Genomic DNA, 20,282 nt, shown 5'->3' with positions numbered 1-20,282 from the left:
CCTCCTATCATTTTCGTCACCCTCCTCTGGACCGCCTCAAGTCTTCTTACGTCTTTCGCCAGATACGGTCTCCAAAACTGAACACAATACTCCAAGTGGGGCCTTACCAATGACCTGTACAGGGGCATCAACACCTTCTTCCTTTTACTGACTATGCCTCTCTTTATACAGCCCAGCATCCTTCTGGCAGCAGCCACAGCCTTGTCACACTGTTTTTTCACCTTTAGATCTTCGGACACTATCACCCCAAGGTCCTCTCCCCGTCCGTGCATATCAGCTTCTCTCCTCCCAGCATATACGGTTCCTTCCTATTATTAATCCCCAAATGCATTACTCTGCATTTCTTTGCATTGAATTTTAATTGCCAGGCATTAGACCATTCCTCTAACTTTTGCAGATCCTTTTTCATATTTTCCATTCCCTCTTCGGTGTCTACTCTGTTACAAATCTTGGTATCATCTGCAAAAAGGCACACTTTTCCTTCTAACCCTTCAGCAATGTCACTCACAAACATATTGAACAGGATTGGCCCCAGCACCGAACCCTGAGGGACTCCACTAGTCACCTTTCCTTCCTTCAAGCGACTTCCATTAACCACCACCCTCTGGCGTCTGTCTGACAGCCAGTTTCTGACCCAGTTCACCACTTTGGGTCCTAACTTCAGCCCTTCAAGTTTGTTCAACAGCCTCCTATGAGGAACTGTATCAAAGGCTTTGCTGAAATCCAAGTAAATTACATCTAGCATATGTCCTCGATCCAGCTCTCTGGTCACCCAATCAAAAAATTCAATCAGGTTCGTTTGGCACGATTTACCTTTCGTAAAGCCATGTTGCCTCGGATCCTGTAACCCATTAGATTCAAGGAAATACACTATCCTTTCTTTCAGCAACACTTCCATTATTTTTCCAACAACTGAAGTGAGGCTCACCGGCCTGTAGTTTCCTGCTTCATCCCTGTGACCACTTTTATGAATAGGGACCACATCCGCTCTCCTCCAATCCCCAGGAATCACTCCCGTCTCCAGAGATTTGTTGAACAAGTCTTTAATAGGACTCGCCAGAACCTCTCTGAGCTCCCTTAGTATCCTGGGATGGATCCCGTCTGGTCCCATCGCTTTGTCCACCTTCAGTTTTTCAAGTTGCTCATAAACACCCTCTACTAGTTTACGTGACATTTTAATATTAATTGGCATATTTGCATGGTTGGATGAGCAATCATGCAGAAAACTAGGCAGTGAGCCGTTTTCTACATCGGGTTGGCAAATGCGATAGTCGCTAAAGCTATTAAAACAGGTTTAGCAACAATTGCTGGCTGTAGTGAATCTGGGCCTCTGAGGTCTAATCGACAGAGGGCCATATTCTTCATTAGGATTGTCTACACTTAAGCACCAGTTTTCAACCAATCAAAATAAATATTCAAATCACCAAAGAATGCCTAGTGTCGCCTAAAATGAGGCACCCTTTGACACCTAACAATGGCTATCTGAAAAGTAGGCGTGGCTAGCGGGCAGAGGATAAATGTGGCCAGTTTCTCTCAAACATTTTTGGCTCCAGCACACTACACGGAGCAAATGTTTTTTGTGGCACATTATAATTGAAATTATAAAATTGCAAAACCAACAAAAAGTTAAATCTGAGAGTTATTTATTAAAAGTTCTTTGAGCTTAGTATGGGTAATTGTAACAACAGTGAAACTAAAGTAGATGGAATAGAATTGCTAATCAATGCGATGGAGGTGCTTGTTTTTGAGTGCAAATTAATTCAAATTGTGGCTCAATAGCCAACAAGCAAACACACATTTCATCATCTGCCATCTGCAGTCGTTCTCTTTTCTTTTATTTCATTTTTGTCAGAGCTGAAAGTCCAAGTTCACAAAGATAAGAAGATCCAAACTGTAACACAGCCTTGATTGTTTTGTTGCTCGAGTTAGGATAGCTACTGCTTGAAAAATAGAATTAAAATTACTTGCCGTTAGTTTTCAAGGACCAATCGCAACAAAGAATGATGCTTGTCTGGGCAGTTGTATCCTTATGCACACAGACGCTTGTAGCATTGACAGACTCTTGTGTAAGCGATGTACATGTCATCTGTTCTACTGTATACTTGAAAAGGAAATTTTTTCAAAAGAAAGTAAAATTCTGGAATCTCTCGTGGCACACTTGGGGCACACAACTGTGCCGCGGCACACAGTTTGAGAGACACTGACTTGGGCATTGCTAGGTATCTGAGTTAGGCACCAGTAAATTAGGCTAAGTAAAACCAGAGTATGTGTGTATGCAAATTATCAAAACAAAAATGGAGGAACTGGAGTGCATAAAACTCTGTGTGTGGGTATGCATGCATGCTTAATTTGGGATTGTGCAATGGGTGCTCTGTGTTTAATTTGGGAGTGTGTGGAGGGACTGTATGCATGATGCATGTGTGGCATCTGGAAGTATTCAGAGGGGGATATGTGTAAGTATGAATCATATGGGAAGGAGTGGCCTAGTGGTTAGAGTTCCTTCCTGAGCACCCAGAGGTTGTGAGTTCAATCCCAGCTTGCTCCCTTGTAACTCTGAGCAAGGTACCATAGTCAGATTGTGAGCCTACCAGGACAGATAGGAAAGGTACTTATGAGTACCTGATTACTGTTCAAAGTATTGTAAACCACTTTGGGTGAATCTCTTCATGAAAAGGCAGTTAATACATTGCAATAAATATGGGATTGCCTAGGGCTTTGAGTACGTTTAACCTGAGAGTGTGCAGAAAGGCTGTGTAGTTCTGATTCTATAAAGGACATTTAAAGTTAGGGCCCTAGCACTGGCGTGGTAAAGGGAGGAGGGGTGGTCTGCCCCAGGCACAGTCTTTGTAAAGGGATCAGACCCCCGTCATCCTCTCTGTCCCCCTCTCCCCCAGCCCCGCGCATGAACCCCTCCCCTCGTATCTCTTTACAGATTTACTTTTTAATATATATCTCTATCAATAGAGATATATATTAAAAAGTGAATGTTAGGAATCAATGATAAATAGTTTATTTGTTATAACGTTTAAAATCTGTTTGAGAGGGTGGCAAGTCAAATGCGTTCGAGACAAATGCGCGCAGTCAAATACGCGCAGACATTTGAGCGCACGACACAATTGCGCGCAGGACAATTTGCCGCAAATACAATCGGGCGCACGATAACTGAGTGAAACAGAATCGCACGCAAAACAGTCACGCACAGGATAAATGAGCGCGAGGCAATAACACGAGAGACATTCGTGCCCACGAGCAAGACAATCACGCATGCGCAAGGAAATCACGGGCGCAACGTACGCACGTTGTAGTTGCGTCGCGCCTCAGAAATCTATGCATGGCCAACGCAGGACGTAAAGGGACGTCACTTTTCTATCGCTGGGCCACGTGAGTGCATTTTCATTTGTCTGGCGCGCAATTGACTATGAACTGTTTGAGAGATTCATCACTACAATTGTCCATTTTTTGACCATCTGGATAACCCCCTTCTTTGCTATAACTGGTCCCTAGATTGGCATGCCAGCCAATCTAAACATAGAAGATGACGGCAGAAAAGGGCTACAGCCCATCAAGTCTGCCCACTCTGCTTACCCACCCCCTGTCTATGCCCTAATGCCCCAATTTCCTTATCTTGACCCTCGTAGGGATCCCACATGGGTATCCCATTTATTCTTAAAGTCTGGCACGCTGTCTGCCTCGATCACCTGCACTGGAAGCTTGTTCCAATGATCAACCACTCTCTCTGTGAAGAAATACTTTCTGGTGTCGCCATGAAATTTTCCGCCCCTGAGTTTGAGCGGGTGCCCTCTTGTGGCCGAGGGTCCCTTGAGAAAGAAAATATCATCTTCCACTTCGACACGTCCCGTGAGGTACTTAAATGTTTCGATCATGTCTCCCCTCTCCCTACGTTCCTCGAGAGTGTAGAGCTGCAATTTGTTCAGTCTCTCTTCGTACGAGAGACCCTTGAGCCCCGAGATCATCCTGGTGGCCGTCCGTTGAACCGATTCAATTCTGCGCACATCTTTACTGTAATGTGGCCTCCAGAATTGCACACAGTACTCCAGATGAGGTCTCACCATGGCCCTGTACAATGGCATTATGACTTCAGGCTTTCGGCTGACGAAACTTCTATTGATACAACCCAATATCTGCCTTGCCTTAGATGAAGCCTTCTCCACTTGATTGGCAGTTTTCATGTCTGCACTGATGATTACTCCTAAATCTCGTTCTGCTGAAGTCCTAGTTAAAGTTTCTCCATTCAAGAAGTACGTCCTGCATGGATTTCCGCTTCCGAGGTGCACGACCTTACATTTCTTAGCATTGAAGCCTAGCTGCCAGATTGAGGACCAACTTTCCAATGTAAGCAGGTCCTGCGCCATATAATTCTGTAAACTGCATTCACTTATCACCTAACTTATCACCTCTTATTATTGCTGAGCCTCCCATTCTATTCCTATGGCAAGCTTGGCATTTACCTCGTGCTGCTCGCAGCGCAGCTTGATAAGCGGGGGTGGGGATTCATTATTTTAAAAAACTTAATTAATGCCGATAAACAAGCAATCAACACCTCATAATTGGCTTAAATGAAAATGAATTGGGTGGTAGGCACCTACCATTTTCAGGTATTTATTTGTTTAATTTTCTAAACCATTCTCCCGGGGAAGCTCAGAACAGTTTACACAAATTTATTCAAGTACTCAAATGTTTTTTTTTTCCTGTCTGTCCCAGCAAGCTCATGATGTACCTGGGGAATGGAGGGGGGGGGGGCTAAGGGGCAGATTCTCAAAACTAAAATCTGCCTTTAACGTGCTCGCTAAATCGGTTAGTGCGCATATATTTTAGCGGTGGACTATCAAAATGGCTTACCGAGATCTTTTCTGAGTTTTCTAGCAGTCGCCAAGTGATTCCCTAACCTTGTTGTGCCACATTTGCGGCCACGAGTGGCCCACAGGTCTAAGTTGTCATTGCCTTACTTTTCTGATCAGGGCCTGAGCACTGATTCGCTTAGGCACTGACAGGAAACTAAGGCTTAATAGCTCAGACTTGTCAGAAAATTTTGCCATCAACAAGCAACCCCCTACCGCCACTCCCCCCCCCAGCAGTGGGAGAGATGCTCACTCCCTCGCACTGCCAATCAGCCCTCCCAACACCCCCCTTGCCACCGACGACCTCCCGCCCTCCCCCTTACCTTGTTTACGATGGCTGGCCAGAGGGATGCCTACTCCCTTTGACCAGCAGGCCCGCCTCTTCAAAATGGTGGGCCTTCCCCTCCCCGGTGCATCCGCATTTGTATGCACATTTTTAGGGAATGACTCGCCTTTTTGAAATCGCTACGATAACGGCTGTGATGGCGGCCCGTCTGTTTATAATGCGAAGTTTTGAGAATCTAAACCTAAGTGATTTGCCCAGGGTGCTGAGGCTGTAGCTTTGACCAGTGCACCACACTCTCCCCTCCCCTTGGCACCTACCAAAAAGTGGGTGTGGTTAGGGAGTAGATCTTGGGCATGTTTTGCAAGTAGGTACCAGTATTTAGTCCAAGAAAACTCTGGCATAAATAGGGAGCGCCTAAGTCCAATTTAGGCGCAATTCTATAAATGGCGCCTAACTTAAAACTGACGTGATAAATGTCACGTTTCTCAGCGTATATAAACCGCTTAGAACCTAACGGATGTAGCGGTATATAAGAAATAAATTACATTACATTACATTACATGTTTTAGGCTGCTTGTCAAATATGTGTCATGACCTCTCACAGCAGCTTGCAGTATTAGACACAGTACTGCGAGCTGCTACAAGAGGCCGTGGCAGCCATTTTGGCAGGCAGGAGAGAAGGGGCTGCGCTTCTGCCCCCAATGACTTCCACTGGACCTCCAAGGATAGAGGTAGGCCGGGAGGGGTGTTTACCTGATTGTTGGGGAGAGGGGAGGATTGCTTCCTGGCTGCAGGTTGGAAGATGGGGCTTTGTCAGGGATGACAGGAGAGGGCTCAAATTTGTTTTTAAAAAAGTTATGTGGGCCCTGGTCCGATATATAGTCAGGACATGCATCATTCTCCTAGGTGGGCCCCAGCTGAATATTGGCAGGGTCCACGTAAACTCCGGCACCCGCTGCTGGTGCCTGGGCATGCACCAAATTTGGGAGCGCAATTTGAGTAACGAGTCTACTAGTGCCATAATTGGGTCTAACAATGAATTATTGGCATTAATTGGCAACACTTTGGACGTACATATGCATCTGGCTAAGTGCTATTCTGTAAAGATGCATGCGTAAATTTATGAGCAAGCAACTGGAAAGGGGGTGTGGCCATGGGAGGTGCTTAGGTGGGTCAGGGGCATTCACTGAAGATGTGTACAGTATACACAAGCAAACAAATCCAAGTAAACTGCAGTGATATGTCGGACAACAAACGCAGGAAACAACTGCAGGAGTGATGTAGAAGATGCCAAATCGTTAATCAACAAACGTAGATACGAACGTAAAACGGTTTGTATCCAAAATATGGTCCAAGAAGGTTGGTATTACAGAATTCAGGGGATCTGCACCTAATTTACATACCAAGATTTACTCCTGGATTCACTTGGGGCCTGATTCTATAAATAGCGCCTAAGCAGACGTATTTATTTAAAACGTTTTTATACTGTGTATTAAAAAAAAACACTAAACGGTGCACATCAATTAAAATAGACATAAAATAAAAACAAACCATAATCATAAAATCTACTTGATTAAACAATTTCTTCTCTGCACATGCCAACTAATAAATCATGAAAATAAGCAGTCACAAACAACTGACCCCCCTTTTCTATGAAACTGCGCTGGAACTCTATGAGCGTCTGGAGCAGCGGGCGCCATTCAGCGCGGCTCCCCGCGGTAGAAACTGCTAGCACAGTTTCATAGAAGAGGGGGTGAGTTTTTAATCGTTTCTTTAAAATGAAACCGGTTTGCACACAGTCGCAATTATCCCACCTGAGCGTTCCACATTTTAACGCCAACAATACAGAAAGGCATCCCTCGGTGTCTGCATAATTTCCCCGCGCCATTGAAATGAATAGTTTTTTATTTTCAGATCGTAAAGATCTATTAGGCTTATAGAGTGCCACAACTTGTCAAAAGTACCATGGTGCTTGATGGTAAATAGTCTGATGGACCACAGAAACAAATTTATGTTCCACTTGAAATACAACCAGTAACCCATGTAATTGCTTCAGAACTGGTGTAATATGTGCCATCCTGTCAGCTCCCATTACTAACCTAGCTGCGGCATTTTGTACCAATTGTTACGTTTTTCCCTCTTGTTTTCGAAATTCCAAAATAGATGGAGGAAGATTCTCGGGCCTCACTTCTCTTCATGAAGTCTCTCAGTGCCCTCTTCCTTAGCTTGCGTGCACGTGGTGACATGTGCGCACAATGCAAGCAACACGGAAACCTCGAGCGCCGGATCCAATTAGTGAGCGCACAATTCATGAGGATCCAGTGTGTTCATCCTTCTCCTGCATCCCAGTCGTTTCTTTAGATGATTCAGGCATCTTCAAGGTGATGAGTAGAAAGTTGTAATGGAGAGCTGTAGAAAATCCGACCGATGGGAACGGGTGGAAACTAAAGACTGGGGATTAGGGGGAAGCAGGGGGAAATGGGTAGGGCCCGGGCACTGCATGTGCTTAGAGAAAAAAAAAAAATCTCTCTGAGCTATTGGAGAGCTTATCCGCAAATTGGGAGCTGTTGGGACAACACCCATATGTGGCTGACTCATCCTGCTTGTCCTAGGAGAACCTACGTTACAGGTAAGTAACTACACTTTACAGTAACCTAGACAGAACCATCCCCTGCACAACAACTTAGGCTGACCTAATTTACTGGCATCTATCTTCGACTCCTAACAATGACTAAGTCAACCATGCCTTTTCTCCATCCCCTAACCACGCCTACTTTTTGAGATAGGCATTCTTAGGCATGGGGGGGCGCCTCCACTTAGGGCATCCTAAGAGTTCGGCACTGAACTCTTAAATTGTTTAATTAATATTCTCTTTTGATTGGCTGAAACCCAGCTCGGTCAATTACCAGGCTGATTAAGCCAGTTAAAAAAAAAAAATTAGGTGGAAATCCCAAGCTTAAGTGTTGCTAGGCGGCCGCTATCAGGAAACTTAACGGTGCCTAATGTTGGCGTCCCATATGGAAACTGGCCCTTGGTGTATATCTATGCACCTGAAAGTTGGATGCGGATCCTGCTATGTGCTATTCAATACACGGCACTCAGCGCGTATTTTGCAACGTCCAAATTTGGCCTCCATTTACTGAATTTAATCCTAGATGTACATGTTGGTATGTCAGTTTGTAAGGCCTGAACAATTGTTTCTTTGTAAGCATCTGGTTCATATCGGAACGGCTCCCATTTCTATTGTCTACCTAGGGGACAAAGTTTTGCGGCATGGGAAACTCCTAGTTTTGCGCTGACCTTGCCTTCGGTGCATTATTTATTTTGTATCTTTAGTAATCTGGCAGAGCAATGTCAAAGCCGGGTCTCTTGGACATTCCAAGGGAACGATTTTGTTTCCATTTTTGGTACTTTGATAGAGCTGAAAGCTTTTGGTTGGCAAGAGAAGAAGGCGAGGAGGGGAGGGAATGCTGGCTGATATCCAGCGGAGCTTGTCAGGATTGAAAAGGAGCATGATTAGCAGAGGAGCTACAGAGAACCAGACCTGGATCTCTGTTTCCAAGCCCACCCAAATGGTTTTATTAACTCGACAGGGTCCTAGGGAGCGGGATAGTTCAGTGCTGTGTACATTCATTGCTGCAGAATCTATGCAGCCAGTAAAAGTGAAACTCTTTCCTGAGTGCATCAGAGACGTTTGCAGACCAGGCAGGGCTGTGACTGATGTATGGGGCAGATATGTGTGTCCAATAGACTCCCAGCACTAACACATGTCACTCTTAGATATGTATTTATTTTTATTTTTTATTTATATCATTTATATGCCACTTGAACCAATGTAATATTGAGTTTCCAGTAGATTCATAGCTGGGTGCAGGAAGGATCTCGCAGATTTAGGACAGGCTGTGAATATCCCACACCAGATCCCAGAAACCCAGGGTTGGTTACAGAGGGACTCACCGATTCAGGGCAGGCTGCAAAATATACCTCACCAGAGACTCAAGAGCTAGGTGAAGGAGGGGATCTCACAGATTCAGAGTAGAGAGTTGCGCAGGGACAGAAATCCCACCCATCCCTGCCCGTCCCCGCCAGGTTCCTCTCCGTCCCCATCCATCCCCGCAAGGAATTACCTCCATCCCCGCCCGCCCCCATAAAAAGCAGCAATTACTTCTGACAGGATCATCAATTCCACAGTTTCTTTTGTGTTTGCGCTGCTGTTTTCCTTGTGGAATCTCTTTGGTGGAACCCTTTTTTTTGTTTTCTGTTCAGGTAATTAACTTATAAACCCCCTTTTTTACTAAGGCTGACGTGTCCATTATATTATATGGACGAACCCTGCTTCCAAAGCCTTCCATCCCCGTGGGAGTCCCGTGGGCCAGAGGGGTGTCCCCGTGGGAATCCTGTGGGATAGGGGGGGGATTCCCATGGGACCTGCGGGATTTCCGCGATCCCCATTCCCGTGCAGAATTCAGAGCAGGCTGCAGATATCCCACATCAGATCCTAGAGACTCAGGGCTGGGTGCAGGGGGATCTTACAGATTGTGGACAGGCTGCAGAATATCCCGCACTGGAGACTCGCAGATTCAGGGTAGGAACATAAGAATAGCCTTACTGAGTCAGACCCATGGTCCATCAAGCCCAGGAGACCCCACAGTCTTAGCTCTCTTCTTTTGCTTCTGCAGGCTATGACTTCCCAGCAGTGTTGCAGTGGTTTGCGGAGCGTGTCGATCGGATCATCCTACTCTTTGATGCCCACAAGCTGGAGATCTCAGATGAATTCTCAGAGGCCATCCGAGCCCTGAAGGGTAATGAGGACAAAATCCGGGTGGTTCTGAACAAGGCAGACATGGTAGAGACCCAGCAGTTGATGAGAGTCTATGGGGCTCTGATGTGGTCTTTGGGGAAGGTGTTTAATACCCCTGAGGTGCTCAGGGTCTACATTGGGTCCTTCTGGTCCGAACCCCTTCTCATTTCCGATAACCGGCGTCTCTTTGAGCTGGAGGAGCAAGATCTATTCCAGGATATCCAGAACCTTCCTCGGAACTCAGCACTGAGGAAACTCAATGATCTAGTGAAGAGAGCACGTCTTGTGAGGGTAAGAGCCCACACAGTTTCCCATTACTAACTTTAGATGTAGATAAGCACTAAGGGGCAGATTCTATAAACAGCATCCCGATTGTAGGCGGCGATAGGAGTTCTACCACTGTCTAACCAGCCAATCGGGAGCCAGGCCGCCTACACTATAAACGTCTGTCATGGGTGCAGGGAGACGCGTTGGGACACATAAACTTGCCCATAGTTGGGCATGGTTTCACCCGGAAGTGGCCTTGGGCGGGCTTAAGCAGCCCAAATAGACGTGGCCGCTGAGCTGATTTTGGCAAGGGAATCTCCATGCCGAGATCAGTTGAGTGGCTGCGGCAGGGACACCCCCCCTGCAAAGTCAGCCAGCAGGAGGGATGCCCACTCCCTCCCGCCAGAACCCCTGAAAACCCTTGTGAAGTTGGCCGACAGAAGGGATGCCCACTCCCTCCTGCTGGAACCCCTGATCCTCCCCTCCACCCCCGAGGAATGCCCACTCCTTCCTGCCACCACCCCCTGGAACTGCCCAACCCCCCACCAGACTCCCCCCCCTCCCCACCTGTAGACCCCCCTGGAACTCCCAGCCCCCCCACCCACACCCCTCGTAACTTTCAAGATGATAATCCGGCCAGAGGGATGCATATACCTTCCGGCTGGGAGGGGCTTTAGGCATCTGAGCAAATCAGGACCTTAGGCTCTGCCCCAGTGCATCCTAGAATGCACCAGGAAGGGGAAGGCACCCCATTTTGGAGTAGTGGGCCTGCAAGCCGGAGGCTGTATGCATCCTTCTGGCCTGACTTTCATCTTGAAAGTTATGGGGGATGTGGGGGGACCTGGGGGTGCTGAGAGGGTCTACAGGTGGGAGGGGTCTGGGGGAGTGTTACTGGGTGGGTATCCCTCCTGCTGGGGGATTTCTCGGTGGGGATTCGGGGTTCCTGGCAGGAGGGAGTGGGCATCCCTCCTGCCGGCTGACTTCACAGGGTCATTTGGGGGTTCTGGCGGGAGTGAGTGAGCATCCCTCCTGTTGGCTGACTTTGCCGGGGGGGGCGGAGTTTCCAGCCATGGCCGCTCAGCTGATCGTGGCGGGGGGATTCTCTTGTCACGATCAGCTGCTGGCAAGGGATCAAGCACGATTCTCTAACCTGCGCTTGTGACATGGGTGCCAATTATAGAATTGGTGTGGTTAGGCAGGGTTAAGCATCTGTCTGATAGGGCAGACGTGATTCTGTATAGGATGCTGGTGTTCAATTCTCAGCTGCTTCTTAGGTGGCTGCTGTGATTGGTGTCCTATACAGAATCTCTCCCTTAGTCTGTCCAATCAAGTACCAGAGACTTTAAAAGACCTAGAAAATCTTTTTCAATGTCTAAGACCTGTTTTTGTTTATTTCTTTAAGATCTTTTCTGTGCCATCTTTCTGGTTAAAATCAAAAGAGTTTACAAGCTTTGCAATAACTATAATATACCTATATCATTTTATTTGGATTTAGTCGACACCTTTTCAGTTGTAGGTCAAGGCATTCAGGTATTGTAGGAATTTTCCCTGCCGGGCTCACAGTCCAAGTGTACACCTGAGGCAAAGGAGGTTTAAGAGCCTTGCCCAAGGTCACAAGGAGCTACAGTGGGATTTGAACCTGACTTCCTTGGTTCTCAGCCCACTGCTCTTACTATTTGATCCATATGAATTAAATCATTCCCCCAAATCATCAATAAAACTCCAGTGCACCCACTGACCTCCATATCTTGCCATTTTAAATGTATATTTCTAGCTTCTTTATATTTAATGACACACTCGGGACTCTCACAGAAGCTGAGACACATCCATGACAGGTCCCTTCCCGATATGAACATAAGAACATAAGCAGTGCCTCCGCCGGGTCAGACCATAGGTCCATCCTGCCCAGCAGTCCACTCCCGCGGCGGCCCAAACAGGTCACGACCTGTCTGAATCACCAGAAGGGGCCCCTTGCCACCTTGGTTTCCCATCGAAGTCCTAACCCTCCGGTCTTGCACATGCACGACCTGTTGGGTTTCTATACTTATTACCTGGTTAGCTTTGTATACCTGTGTTACATCCCAGCACCTCTCTCAGTATCCCACGATCCCTTTATCCCTCAGGAATCCGTCCAATCCCTGTTTGAATCCCTGTACCGTACTCTGCCTGATCACTTCCTCCGGTAGCGTATTCCAAGTGTCCACGACCCTTTGGGTGAAAAAAAACTTCCTTGCATTTGTTTTGAACCTGTCTCCCTTCAGTTTCTCCGAATGCCCCCTCGTACCTGTTGTCCCCTTCAGCCTGAAGAATCTGTCCCTATCCACCCTCTCTGAACAAAAAGATAAGTTTTTCGTTTTTATATGCAGTTATTTAATGAAGTTGGATTAGCATAGAGCACTTTGGAAAAACTGATTAATGGAAAATTGACATAAATAAAATGAATGGGTCTAATGAGGAGGCCAACGCCACACAAGTATTTTTAGCCATTGAAAACACCTGGCTAATACTGGCACTTCTGAAGATCTTAGAATAAATTAAAGAAAAGAATAATTTTATGATACTGGTTTGTGTTTAAAGATATGAATTAATTTCAGTATCTTAAAGTTGGCTGCAAGTTCCTACTGTTTTAGTATGAGATACATCCAGTGGCATAGTAAAGGGGGCCAGCTAAGTGCTATCTAATTGGCCAGGAGCTGTTTCTGGCCAGTTAAATACGTAGAGCTGAAAATAAGCCCGAAAAACTTCTTTGGGACATTTCCTACATGTCCATAGTGTCCCTATTATAGGACTGATACATCGGTGCAAATGAATGATCCCCCTTTACCATGTATGTGCTGTTAACCTAGAGGATTTGGATTTCTTTTGGATTTGCTGAGTCCTCTGGCAGTCCTGGGTTTTCCCCTTCTCTCTTATTAAAGGGCTAGCTTGACTAAAGTCAGCGATCATCGCTAAATCTGTTTTCATAGGTTTAGCGACAATTGCTAGTAACCGACCCGATCCCTAAACAGCCCACCGTCTGTTTTTCCTCTTGATCACCCGTTTTCCGATCTGGCCATGCAAATTAGTAGAACCCCATGCAAAATAGCCAAGCAATTGATTCACTTGGCTATTTAGCATCGGGTTTTACCGATCCTAAAACTCGATTGCTGTAGACCTGTCAGTAACCGGGTGGCTAAGCAGTGGGGGAGAATCAGCATCTCTCCCGCTGCAGGGGGGTTGTTGGTTGGCAGCGGGAGAAAATCAGCATTTCTCCTGCTGCGGGCAGGGGGGTTATGTGGCAGCCGGAGAGAATCGCTATCGCTCCCGCTGCGGGGGTGGGGGGGTTGTTGGTTGGTAGTGGGAGAGATTGAACATCTCTCCTACTGTTGTTGTGTTTTGGGGGGGGGTTTCTTTTCGCAGTTTTTCAGTGCATGTGCCCATCGCTATCACCAACGATAGGCACATGCAAATTTAGCGAATCTTCGCTGCTGTCACTGACCTCATTTGCATATGTGATTTTTTTGAGAATGTCTCGCTTTTTAAAAATTCACTATCACAACAGCTGCGTTAGCAGACCGTCGCTTTTTAACACGGTTTTGTGAGAATCTTGGCCTCAGAGAATAGTTAAGCTCTGGAACGCGTTGCCAGAAGTTGTGGTAAGAGCGGATAGCATAGCTGGTTTTAAGAAAGGTCTGGACAGTTTCCTGGAGGAAAAGTCCGTAGTCTGTCATTGAAAAAGACAAGGGGGAAGCCACTGCTTGCCCTGGATCGGTAGCGTGGAATGTTGCTACTCCTTGAGTTTTGGCCAGGTACTAGTGACCTTGATTGGCCACTGTGAGAACGGGCTACTGGGGATTGCTGGTCTGACCCAGTAAGGCTATTCTTATGTTCTTATATTCTTATGTATATGTTTCTTAGAGTCTGCCTGTGTGACTTCTTTAGTGCCTGATACTTGTGCTGTGATCATGTCATCAAAGAAAAGAAAAAGGCACTCAAAAATGTATTTCTAAATCAGGCTGCAATGAAAGCCACAAAAGGCTACAGGTTCCCCATTTCTGTACGAAGCAAACCTTGTCTCTTTAAACAGGAAAGGACAAGAATAATATTTATCCTTCACTGAGTATCTGTACAAGACAATCCCTGCCTGTGACCAAGCTTGTAAAGCAATTCCTAATTCCTGAATTACTGTTGGTAAACAGTAGCACTGGGAATAAAGTGACCTGTCCCATCGTCTCAAAGAGGGTCATGGGCAGAGCCAGGATTAGAATTGAGGTACAGGCATAGACACTGACTTCTGATGAACAGAGTGTCAATGGCACAGCTGAGGATTAGAGGTAGAGAATGACACAGGGACAAATTGGTCCTCCTCACCACAGAAATTCAATTTCCCTGTCCTGTTCCCGCAAGTTTTATCACTGTCCCTATCCCTGACCCATTCAGCCTTAACCCCACAAGCCTCAAACACTTATGATTTTAAAGTGTTTGAGGCTTGTGCAGATGAGGCCACAGCTTGTAGGAATGGGACAGGACGGGAAAAGTGTAGTTACTTACCTGTAACGTAGGTTCTCCGTGGACAGCAGGATAGTCAGCCACATATGGGTGTTGTCCCAACAGCTCCCAATTTGCAGATAAGCTCTCCAATACCTCAGAGAGATTTTTTTTTTCTTTCTCTGAGCACGTGCAGTGCCCGGGCCCCACTGGGCATGCCTGAGCCCTACCCATTTCCCCCTGCTTCCCCCTAATCCCCAGGATATTCCTAGCTGTGGCCGGGTCAGCCGTATGGGGAGGTGGGGACAAAACGCCACGATATTTTCTCTGTAGTGGCTCCTCTTACTTGGAATTCTCTTCCTTTATATATCAGGAAAAATAAGAATTTAAACCAATTCAAAACTAATTTAAAAACATTTCTTTTTAAAATTTCTTTTGATCTCTAAACTCCCTTCATTGCCAATTTCTATCAGAGAACCTTCAATCCCTCCCCATTGTTTTTTCCCTCCCATTTCAGACCTCTCTTTCTCCCTTTTTAGGGAAAATATTTTTGTAACTTTAAATCCTTATGTTCATTCCATATGTGTCATAGTCTGTCAATATTGTTTTGTGTGTCAAATTCCCTTTAGTTTAAGAAATATTATAATACTGTCATTTTACCCCTTTAGAGTTCAATATTATATAATTTAACGATGATTGTTATACTTTGTTAATCGCTTAGTTTGTAATAAGCGATACATCAAATAAAATTAAACTTGAAACTTGAAACTTGTGGGTGGGTTGTGTGGCTGACTATCCTGCTGTCCACAGAGAACCTACATTACAGGTAAGTAACTACACTTTCTCCTAGGACAAGCAGGATGAGTCAGCCACATATGGGTGACTCCCTAGCTGAGAGATGCACCGACTGGACCTGCGCCTTAGCGCTCTGTGCATCCCTTGCCTGGCTGTGGAGGCCGAGCCTGGCAGGGTAATCAGGCGAAGCAGGTGAAGTTGTGGAAACAAAGTTTTTGATAAAGTGCTGTGTTAACTAAGCAATAATACTCACAGAACAGTGAAACTAGTCAATAACAATCAATGAACAGTGAGAAACCAACTGGTCAACAGTGACAATTCGTACTTGCATGTGAGAATTCATATTTGCATATTCCACATTCAGTCTAGACAGGTAGTGCTGGAAGACCTACTTAATCGATATCTATAACACCCTACTTGATCAGTGTTTGTCAAGGCTGTGCTAGTGGTTGCTGTCCCTCCCGGGAGGGAAGGGCCACTTGCAAGACTATTCGGCCGAATGCATTTGGAGTGTGGAATGCTATGTCGAGGCAGTAGTGCTTGGTGAAGGTGTACATGGAGGACTAAGTGGCTGCATTGCAAATGTCCCCTATTGGTGTGTGGTGCAGATGAGCCTGAGTGGTGGCTATGGCTCTGAGCTGGTGGGCATGGACTCCCACCGGCGGTTCACGCTACGCTTTTCTACAGGTGAAGGAGATGCACTGGGATATCCAGTGTGAGAGCCTGCGTTTGGTGGCCGGCAGTCCTGTTCTGTTTTGGTCGTAGGAGACGAACAATTGTGAGGCTTGTCTGGTCTGTTGCATAGTCAGGGCCCACACACAGTCCAGGAGGTGTCGCTGAGCAGGCTGTGTGCCTCCCTGTGGGGGGATGTAGAGTGCATGGAGGATGATAGACTGGTTGATGTGGAACACTGAAGCCACCTTCAGCATGAATTGGGGGTGGGTTCTGAGTACCACCCTGTTCTCATGGAGGGGGGTGATGGACCAGGGCCTGGATCTCGATGATACATCTGGCCACCGCGATGGAGGTCAGGGTTTTCCCGGCAAGGAATCCGGGACCTGCCTCCCCCAAAGGTTTGAAGGGGTCGAGGGTGAGCTGATGCGGCACCAAGTTGAGGTCCCATCCGGGCGGAGGTGGTCTGACCGGTGGGTGCAGATTGGACAGTCCCTTCATGAAATTTTGTGATTACTGGATGCCCCGATACTGGTTTGTTGTCTAGGCCAGTGTGGTACGCCGCGATCGCACTTAGGTGGACCTTGATGGAAGTGGGTTTTAGGTCCCCCTGAGATAAGCTCAATATGTACTGCAGGATGTCCGGAATGGGGCAGTTGTAGGGGTCTCGCTGCGTGTCTGTGCATCGGTAGTGGAACCTTCTCCATTTCAACCCATAGCATTTTCTGGTTGAAGGTCTTCTGGCTGCCATAAGAATGTGCTCCACGTCTGGTAGTAGGTTCATCCTCTCAACATCCATGCGGTCAGGGCTAAGGAACGCAGGTCGTGGTGGAGGGTAAGGCTCCCGTGTTGTGTTATGAGAACTGCGCTGATTGGGAGGCGGAGAGGTGGGTGAACCGCTATCCATTGCCGGAATGGGAACCATGGTTGCTGGGGCCTGAACAGGGCAATCATGATCACGGTTGCTCTGTCCTGAAGGATCTTCTACAGGACTTAGGGTATGAGAGGTGTTGGCGGGTAGGCGTATAAAAGTCTGTGGTTCCAACTCACAGACAAACCGTCGGGGCTGAAACGGCGATGGGTCGATCTCTTTGAGCAGAAGGTCGTGTATTTTGAGTTCAGTTCGGTTGCAAACAGGTCGATGCTCGGTGTGCCCCAGGTGCTGAAGATCTTCTTCGTCACCGCTGGGTTGAGACACCACTCATAGGGATCCAGCTGACGGCTGAGGCTTTCTGCCAGGTCGTTCTGCTCTCCCGGGAGGTAAGTTGCCTGGATGGGGCATTGAATGGAGTTGGCGAACTCCCATATGGGGCAAGTTTCCTTGCATAGCGAGGCTGACCCTGTCCCTCCCTGCTTGTTGATGTAGTACATGGCCACCTGGTTTTCTGTTTGGGTGAGGCCTGCCCTGCATGTCACCCATTGTTTGAAGGTTTTGAGGGCATTCCCTATGGCCCTGAGCTCCAGTAGGTTGATATGGAGTGAGGACGCCTGGGCAGACCATATGTCCCCTGTGCAAAGATGAAGAAAGTGTGTCCCCCATCCATGTTTGGAGGCATCCATGGTGACCACCAGCTAGTGAGATGGTGGTCTGGTTTCCCTTTCACTAAGTTATCTCGGGCCATTCACCAATGAAGCGTCTTGTGTATGGGTTGGCGAATGGGTATCTGGGTGGTCAGAGGTTGGGTATGCTGGTCCTAGTGACGTCTGAGATGCCCTTGCAGGGATCTCATGTGTAGTCTGGTGTGCTGGACAACAAAGACCGCAGCCGCCATGTGGTCCATGAGATCAGGAGGGAGCGTGCTAACGATGATCTGCTGGCAGAGATGCACTGGGCCAGGGATGTCATGGCATCGATCTGGCAGTCTGGTAGGAAGGCCTTGGTCTGTGTGGTGTCGATGAATGCCCCGATGAACGATATCCCCTGGGTGGGTATCAGGTGGGATTTTTTTGCAGTTGATGAGGAACCCCAGTTCTTGGAGGAAGGTTATGGTGATTGTCAGGGCTGCCTGTGCCTCCCTTGGAGGGTGGGCCACTATTAGCCAGTTGTCGAGATAAGATAGGATGCACACCCCCTGAAGGCGGTGTGCCACAGCCACACACTTTGTGAACACTCTTGGAGCTGTCGCGAGTCCAAAGGGTAGGACCTTGTACTGGAAGTGTCTGTCTTGGCTTTAGAAGTGACGATACCTCCTGCGGACTGGGTGCATGGACACGTGAGTGTATGTAAGTCCAGGGATACTAGCCAATACTCGGGCTGTAATAGGGGCAAGACTGTACCCAGAGAGTGCATCTGGAATCGTTCCTTGTGTATGCATCTGTTGAGCTTGCAGAGATCCAGAATCGAGCGTTTGTTCTTGTCCATGGGGACGCGGGAATTCCTGGAGTAAAAACCCCTTGGTGATCTCCTCTGTTCGGCACCGCCTCTATTGATTCTGTCCAAAGCAAGTCCTCTCCTTGCTGCAGGAAAATTGGGTCGTCATATGAAGAGTGTCCCGCCCACTCTGGGGGGCGGGAGTGGAGATGAATTCAGAATACCTGCTTGATAATGCTGAGGACCCACTGGTCGATGGTGATCCTGGGCCAAGCCTTCGCAGATAATCTGATCCTGCTTCCCCTGGCCCCTGCTGGGCCGGAGGGTGGTCAAGGTTCTGTTTTTGTTTTGGGGAGAGGGCTGCCATTGGCTGCCCCTGCCCCTCAGGCGGCGCTTGTTTGCATAGTAGTTATGTTACTGTTGCGAGAGCTGGGGCACGGACTGCTGCCAGTGTGGTGTTCTGGGGTATTACTTGGGGGCAGTGAAAGATATGCGAGGATGGTTCCTCTAGTGTCTTCATGGGTGTGCCAAGCGTTCTAAGGGTGGTGAAGTCATCTTTGGTGCCGTTGACTGTCTCCAAAACCTTGTCCCCGAACAGGTTAACCTCTGTGCATGGTGCATTTGCTAGAGACTCTCATCATGGAGCGCCCAGGCACACGGCTAGGCTAAGCGCTGGGCAGGGATGGCTTTTCCCCCAGTGCGGCTGGATGTTTCAAAGAATTCAAAGGCCGTCTTGGAGAGGCGATAGCTGCATTCCTCTAAATTATGGAGAAGGAATGAAAGAGACTCCTGGACCGGCTTGGTGGTGAGCTGGAGTCCCTGTTTTATTTTATTTATTTATTTTCTCTCAATGGCCTCTTGATAAAGCCGCATCTGGAACTGGAGCGCAGCAATTCGTGCGCTCAGCATTGCGCCCTTGAGTGTCTTTTTCCCTGTGGAATCCAGGGTTTTTCAGGTCCTTCCCTGGCGGGGCATTGGAGGGGGGGGGGTCATGCTGCCCTGTTTCTCTTGAGCGCCAAGGCTACCGCAATGTCCTTGTATGGCTGCTGCGGGTTGTTGAACCTCCGGGCTGGAAAGATCTGGTACTTCACTTCCAGTCTCCTTGATGTTGGTTGCCCTGAAGAGGGAGTCTGCCAAATCTTGTCTCTGCAGTCCAGGAGGTTCTTGTGGCCTGGAATCGCCACCGCCTGCCTGAAGTAGTTCAGGCATTGTAGTAATCTGTCTTGGGTACTGGTGGTCCACCCACGTGGATCTTGAGAAAGGCTGTGAGTTTCTGGAAGAACTTGGGGTAAGTCCTCGTTTGTGGGGGGTTGCTTTTTTTTTAAAAGTTATTTATTTATTTATTTATTTTTGTGGGTGGTAACTCTGGACATGGCTGGAAGCTGGTATGTTGCTTGTTCCTCCTTTGCTTGGGTGCATGGCAAGCCGCTGGAATGTGCCATGTTGTTGTGCATGGCTCCCTCTAAAGGGGGGCATTGGGGGGAGTATTGCCCGCTGAGAGAGGAGTTAGGTCAGCAGGAGGATTAACTGTTGCTACTGGTCCCACCCCTGGTGGTTCGCAGGTTCATATGCTGCTCCACTTGACTGGTTGGGTGGCTCTATGTACCCCACCAACATTGTCTGTCTTTCTTGAGAGGGGGGGTGAGCCTGCAGAGAGGGGGCAGGATGCTCCCCTTCATCTGTGCCAGTGACCCTGGCTACGTTTTCCGCTGTGCCTGGAGGCAGAGGAAGAGGTGATGATGCCTCCTGTGTGGGCTTCTCCTGCTATACTGCCTATTGTATATTAAACTGTACAGCGCTGTATATGTCTTTCAACGCTATAGA

The 20,282-nt window shown here is 47.6% G+C and overlaps 1 protein-coding gene across 1 annotated transcript in view; it reads left to right on the top strand.

Moving 5' to 3' along the window:
- The window catches only part of EHD2 (EH domain containing 2), a 128,162-nt gene that overhangs the window by 50,737 nt on the left and 57,143 nt on the right, over positions 1 to 20,282 (top strand). The window contains exon 3 of the mRNA XM_033955191.1: positions 9,825 to 10,237. Coding sequence (XP_033811082.1) covers positions 9,825 to 10,237 — 413 coding nt within the window. The remainder of the gene's footprint in view (positions 1 to 9,824; positions 10,238 to 20,282) is intronic.

The sequence above is a fragment of the Geotrypetes seraphini genome, chromosome 8, assembly GCF_902459505.1.
Source record: "Geotrypetes seraphini chromosome 8, aGeoSer1.1, whole genome shotgun sequence".
Taxonomy (NCBI): Eukaryota; Metazoa; Chordata; class Amphibia; order Gymnophiona; family Dermophiidae; genus Geotrypetes; species Geotrypetes seraphini.
This window is presented reverse-complemented; position numbering and strand designations above follow the sequence as displayed.